The sequence below is a fragment of the Microchirus variegatus genome, assembly GCF_963457635.1.
Source record: "Microchirus variegatus genome assembly, chromosome: 14".
Lineage (NCBI taxonomy): Eukaryota > Metazoa > Chordata > Actinopteri > Pleuronectiformes > Soleidae > Microchirus > Microchirus variegatus.
Window position 1 is genome coordinate 10,807,147 of NC_139815.1, and position 7,272 is coordinate 10,814,418.

The 7,272-nt window shown below is 42.1% G+C and overlaps 1 protein-coding gene across 1 annotated transcript; it reads left to right on the forward strand.

Annotated features, from left to right (window-relative positions):
- Window positions 1-3,478: 3,478 nt before the first annotated feature.
- Window positions 3,479-6,869, forward strand: LOC310936897 (alpha-2Db adrenergic receptor-like; the record flags this gene model as incomplete). Its single annotated transcript, XM_083901057.1, has 2 exons — window positions 3,479-3,799; window positions 5,736-6,869. 2 exons carry the CDS (start codon window positions 3,479-3,481, stop codon window positions 6,867-6,869), a joined length of 1,455 nt encoding a protein of 484 aa, XP_083757183.1.
- Window positions 6,870-7,272: the final 403 nt, after the last annotated feature.

Here is a 7,272-nt window from a genome sequence, read left to right on the forward strand (position 1 = left end):
AAGGCACAAACAGTAAAACTACTATCTTTAGAATGGACAACAAGACCCTCGACAAACCAGAAAAGGTCAACTCAGCAGTCATACAATATTCTTTAATCCACTCTCAAAAAAAAATAAGACATGAAACTAGGTTTGGCCGTTGAAGCGTAAAAATGCCTTAAGAAATAACAGAAAATCTTTTCTTTCTCAATTGCTGACACAGCTCACGTCTGGCTACAATGATGCTCAATTTTCACTCGGGGACGATTGGACCTAATCTGCTTTCTAGTGAGTAACCATTTCAATCCCTGATATATGAATATATTTGATTTGTGAGTCTTTTCATGTCTTTTGAACGTCTCGCTCAAACTGAACCAAGACACGAGCTGTAATATCTTAACTTAAGGAAAAGTTTGTGATATCAACTTGTGTTTCCGCCGTTCCTAAGTCAGTGTAACGCTATTGAAAGTGTGTTAACACTTTAGATTAGGGAACACAACACCATTAACTAGGTGCTTACTAATATAACATAAGTAGCATACTAGCCCTTTATTAGTAATCATTAAGCACATATTAACACTTCTACATAAGCCTATTCTACCTCTATTACAACATAAATTAAATTTTCCTGCATAAGGTGTTTATATTTGCTTATACTAATAAAGGGCTAGTATATATGCATGTTAGTAAGCACCTAGATAAAGCTCACATAGAGTGGTCCTGTTGCACATACACACATATAGTATGTGAGTTATGGAGGTCTATTTACATACATTAACTTGTTTTTATGGTCAAAAACCTCTGAGTAGCTGTAAATGAGCTGGTAGAAATCTCTCCTTACTGACGCTCTCCTCAGCCGCGGTGTTTCGGACGGAAATTTCACCCCCAGAAGACAGACTTTTTTGTGATTGGCCAGCCAGTGTAGAGCCTTCCCAACTGTCTTGTGATTGGCCAATACGCAGAAGTGACATAATTAGCACACCAGTTCTCAGAAGCGCAGCTCCCCCCTCTGGAACAGTGGATGCACTGCTACTCATTATTAAAACATTGTTTTAACAATGTTTAAAAATAGTTTCGTCACGACTCCCAGCCACAGTCCCTTTATGACTTTGACCCGGAGTCGGAAGACACTGTCGCTCGTGAAACACCTCCACAACGGATGTTATTCTTCTTTTGCGGTTCAATGTACGCAACCGGATGTGCCCGGACTAGTGCCAGGAGCAGGACGATCTGCTGTTCAGGAGAACTGCTGTTTACGTAACCAGAACAGGTTTTTTCAGAGATCTTGCTGAGCCCAAGATTACAATAAAACACAGCGTTGTCAGCAATGGCTGAACTGTTTGTTTCGAACCTTCAGGGCTTCTTAAACAAGGTAATGTCGCAGATACACACCAAAAAAACAGCGTTATTTGGAACTTCAGGTCTAAGTCCGCATTAATGGTGAATATCTGTTCCTTAATCTAAAGTGTAACCCCAAACTTTAATATGACTTTTACCTGTATTTTTAAAGCTGTTAGTGGGATCTTCATTGTCTCCTGATTTAATTGGAATCGATGTGAGAAATCTCTTCAATAAACCCTGGATTCCCAGAGGAAGCTTGACGTTTAAACATCCCCGCAAAACCTTGTGAGTGTCCTCACAGTGGGAAGGTGTTGTGTACTGTACATCCTCTTATTGTGAATGGCCCACAGGCTGTGGCAGCACGATATGACCTCCCTGCATGGGTACGTGCCACGCAGGGCTTTCATGCTGTCTGTGACTGAGGAGCTTTGCCGCCTCTGAAGCTGATGTAAAATGGATGCAAGTGTCACGGTGAGTGTTGTGGGCTGCAGCACAGGATGCTGTGGAAAAACGTGAACACATTGCAGGCAGACTGCTGGATCGGTGACTCATTACATAAAGGGAATGATTACACTTGCGCACGCGCACACACACACACTCATCTTAGAGTATATGAGTAATTGACTCATTTTAAAGTTGTTGCTGATGTCCCCCATGGACGCATCACTTTGATTTCCTTCTCCGCTCACTCCTTTCCTCTCAATTATCTTTTATCCTCTTCTTTATCTCCACTGTCTTTCTTCTCCTCCTCTCTTAGTTTCTCCAATTTAACCTCCCTCTTCATATTCTCTCTCTTTCTTACTCTCTCCACTCTTCATTTTTCTGTTTCTCTTTTCCTTTCTCCCCTGCTTTTAAATTATCTCTCCCTCTCTCTGGGTTTCCTCCTTCCCATGCTATTCCTCCCACAATCTCTGCCCTAATTTCTTAGAACCTTGTCCTCATCCATCATTTCAAATCTCCTCTTAACTCCTTTCATCTTGAGTCTTTGCTCCCTTTGCTCCCATTTGCTGTTGTCCATGTCTTTCCTTGCTCTCCTTTCAGTCCTTATATTCTATTCTCCTCACCTCATTGTAGTATCTAGTCCCACACACACACACACACACACACACACACACACACACACACACACACACACACACACACACACACACACACACACACACACACACACACACACACACACACACACACACACTCTTCTTCCTCTCATCTCTCAGATCATCTCTTCCTTTTCTTGTCACATTCCTTCCTTCCTGGCCTTTACCACTTGTCTTCTGTTTCTTCTTTGAAGACCTCTCCTCTCTACACATCTCTTACTCTTTCCCGTAGTCTCTCCTCTCTGTTCGTCTGTCTCCCTCCTCCTCCTCCTCCTCCTCCTCCTCCTCCTCCTCCTCCTCCTCTTCATTTTATCTATTCCAGCAGTAAAGAATCACCGAGCAGCAGCAGCAGCGGCGGCGGCAGTGTCACTCAGCACACCGACGACTCCAACAAAAGTCAGGTTTCCTTTTCGTGCCTCATTATTTTCAAATCTGTGTTTTTTTTTAAGATTTTCTTTTCTTTTTTTAAAAAAAGTCATAATTTTGGTCCACTTTTCTGTCTTTTTTTCCTGCCTTAGATCTTTTTCTGCGTGCAGCGGTATGAGGGTGCCGTGCAGTCCAAAACAGGATTTCTGTCTTTGCTAAAACTAGAACACATAGATGTGGGATTTTTGATTTTTGATTTCTTTTTTTTGTGGCATGTCATTGGAAATAAGTAGGTCACTCCTGCAGCTTCTGTACAGTATGTCAAAATCTGGGCTTATTATGTGGATATATAAGCAGGTATGGCTTTTTAAAAAATGTATTCAAATCCCTGTGGCATTATGTGCACAGAGATTAAGGTGTCATACAGTTAAGTATTGATTATAAAAGTAATGCTGTGAGGTTTTCAGTTTTGTTTATTTTTTCTGACAGAGAGCTGATTTGTAGTGGTGGGTGTAGTGGTGAGGATATTCACAGATGATTTTTAATTTAATCCTTAAAAGGCTTCTTTTTTTTGACAGATCTTTTTCTTCTACTTTGTTTATTTGTACTTGTTGATATCTAATGGACTGGCACTGTCTGTGCTGAATGCACAGGAGGCTCAACATTGGCATCATGGCATCACTCATTTAACCAGGATGGACTTACCTGATGTTTTCACTCCTGTACTGGCCACAATGTTGGCCTCTTCACCACCAAACTCCTCCTTGGATAATGTCAGTCAGACGTCCTCCTCGAGATCTCCTCCACCATCGCCTCACTCGCAGGTGGTGACGGTGTTCATTGTTCTGGTGGTCTCGGTCATTGTCCTGGGCACCGTGGTGGGCAACATGCTTGTCGTAGTGGCGGTGTTCACCAGCCGAGCTCTGAGGGCGCCTCAGAACCTCTTCCTTGTGTCTTTGGCGTCAGCAGACATTCTGGTGGCAACAACGGTGATCCCCTTCTCTTTAGCTAATGAGGTGAGGAACTCTAACACTGCACAAGTGATTATTGCATTGATATCCATTTATATAACATTTTCTGTTCTGCACCAACACTGTAAGGGGTTGTCACTGCATTCAAAGCTGATGTGTTGTAAAACCTTATTGGTTTTGGTGGCAGCAGCTATGAGGTACACTCTTAGAAATAAGGGTTTCCGAAAGGGTTCTTCTAGGGCTGAGGTTCTACCTGGAACCATTTGCTACTGGAAAACCCTGTCCCAAAAGAGAGTTTTTCAAGGGTTCTTGGTAACACTAATGGTTCCAGTAAGAACCATTTTGATCCAGAGAACCCTTTAAAACCCCTTTCCTGAATAAAGGGTTTTAAAAGGGTTCTTGGTGGAACCTTCATAAAAAATTTCTACCTGGAGCCAATAAGGGTTCTGCTATGAGGACAAGCTGTAGAACCTTATATAGACTCCTTATACCAGGGGTCAAACTCAAATGACTTGGGGGCCAATGCGCATCTATTGTGGTCAAGAGGGGGCCGGCCTAACCTAAAACAACTGTTCACAATATTACATCATGATATCACAAGTATACTTAATAATACTATTTATGATGCAAAATTAATGTATTATTATCAAAACCAGACATTTATTTAAATTACATAAACAATAGTGTAGACAACTGTAATTCAAATTCGTGCCAGGAGCCATTTCGGCCACTACCATTAATAATTATGACCAAATGTCTTATTACTGTAATAAAAACATTGCTAGGAAACAATACATTATATTCTATCACCTCACTGGCAGCTGTGCCTCAGTTACACACTGTGTTTAAAAGACGGTGAGATTTGGGTTTGAAACCCTTGCCTTATACGGAATGTACAATCGTCTTATAGCTTGAAAGGTTCTTGGTTCAAATCCTGGTGACTAAATTGTAAATATTGCGATATTACTCCACATGGAGTCCTACTTTCTTCAATATCATGTAGATTTATTGATTGATTGAATTTTATTTGAAAGGGACCATGTGCAATTAAAACATAAATGTTGCCATTTGATGCATTGCACCAGAGTTAGCCTTAGGCTAATTTATATCTGCAGTCCCGACCTTAAAATAAATACAAATACAGCACAGATAAAACATCAAATCAGAGCTTAGAGCTGTATACTTAGATTTCTTCTTCTTTGGTGAGACCACAGATTAGACATGCAGCAGGTGCACCTATCAGTTAAAAAAAAACAAAATCAGTCAGGCTTTAATGAAGTGGATAGCAATGATTGTTTCTATAAAAAGATGATGATGATTATTATGGTGGCCATGTAATTGATTCAATTAGCAGTTTGAGTATTATTAACTAATTTGAAATTGATTGGGTCACCCTAGTGGTTTAATAGTTTCTTAATTTCTGTCTAATTTCACATTTGCTTAACCATAAAATTAAATGAGTATAATCCAAGGGTCTTGTCGCCAGGCAACTGCACAGCAGCTGTGAAAGTCCAACATTTGCTTCTTTTTTCACCTGCCATTGATTGAAAAGATAAATCTTGGACTCAGTTTTTTTAGAATCAGTTTTTTTTCCACTACCACTGCAAAAGACTTGCAAAAGCTGACGCTGAATGAGCGGTGGAGGAATTCGATGACTACTTTGCAGTTCCTTGCAGCTGTGAAAAGCTTATTGGCTTAAATTATTTTTAAGAGGAGTGATATAAAGCCATGGGGGAACTCATTCTGAAGTTTTTGTGCTAAAGTAAATGCGGCTGCAGTTGTCATGGCAGTAGCAAAATAGGTCCTGACTGAGTTTGTGAGTAGATATAATCCTTTTGCTGCATCCTTCAGGGCCACTGTGCCTGACAGAAGCTGACAGGAGTAGAATATGAAATTATCATTTTTTTCTTCTGCTTTCTTTCCTCAATAGGGCATCACGACTACTTAAATGCAGCACTTAAATGGTTTCTTCTCTTTTCAGGTCATGGGCTACTGGTACTTTGGTTCCACCTGGTGTTCCTTTTATCTGGCCCTGGATGTCCTCTTTTGCACGTCTTCCATCGTCCACCTCTGTGCCATCAGCCTTGACCGCTACTGGTCCGTCACCAAAGCTGTCAGCTACAACCGCAAACGGACGCCAAAACGGATTAAAGCAATGATCAGCATCGTGTGGCTCATCTCTATTGTCATCTCCTCTCCACCACTCCTGATGACACCAAAAGAGGAGGAGTTTGAGACAGAAGACGAGTACAGTGCACAGAGGCAGGAGTGTCTTCTCAACAACCAGACGTGGTATATCCTCTCCTCCTGCCTGGTGTCCTTCTTTGCCCCGGGTGTCATCATGATACTTGTCTACTGTAAAATCTATCGTTTTGCAAAGCAGCGAGCCTCCACTGTGTTTGTGGCAAAGAATGTGATCGATCAGCTGCCATCACAATCTGAGACCTGTTTTATTGCCCACACCAGGACTTCCCAAAGAAAGGGAGTGGGCTGCAGTGATTCCCAGTATGAGCTGCACAGCTCACAGCCTGCCAATCGACACAGCTCCTCCAACATAGACAGCAGCAGCTACAGGAGAGGAGAGCTGGATGATATTGACTTGGAGGAGAGGAGCTGCAAAGCCAACACAAAGTCCTCATTATCCTTGTCTCTCCGCTTCCCAAGTCGAGCTGGCAGAAGCATGAAAACAAAGGAGGGGCAGGGCGCTGCTGGAACAACAAACAGGTTGAAACCTCCGCCGCCTCCTTCCTGTGCCTCCATATCCTGGGCATCATCTGAACCTTTGTCCGATCACTGCCTCCTCCCCTCTCCCGTGCCTCGCCGCAGCAGGCAGGTGTCTCTTCCCACACACAAAGTGGCTCAAATGAGGGAGAAGCGCTTTACCTTTGTCCTGGCAGTCGTGATGGGGGTTTTTGTCCTCTGCTGGTTCCCATTTTTCTTCACCTACAGTCTGCACGCTGTCTGCAGAGAGAACTGTACGATCCCTGACACACTATTCAACCTGTTTTTCTGGATCGGATACTGCAACAGCTGCCTGAACCCCATCATATACACTATTTTCAACCGAGACTTCAGAAGGGCCTTCAAGAAAATTTTGTTTCACACTCAGAAATGAACATAAAATGTGAATATGTGAGAATTTTACCATCATGATTTCCACTGTGCTGTCATAAGTATACGTAAGGGCTTGTCATTTAGCCAGAGTATTGATCATACAAATGTTTATAATAATCACTTTATAACACGAGGTTGGAGGTTGAGGGTTATGCCATACTGATAAAATGAGGGCAGTTGTTTCAATCTGCTTTCCTAATGCCGAGATGGTTCAAAACCAGACTTAATGAGAGGAAAATGGCTGCAGGGCAGAGAACTGTGTCCCTGCAGAGCTTCAAGATGTCCACTGTAATGGTGCAAGTAGGCTAAGTGATGCAGCAATCCAAATTTCAGGAGGAAAAAAATAAGTTTGAAAAATAAGCAGTTTTAAATGAGGTTTGCTTGGCTCAAACCTTGAGTTTCAA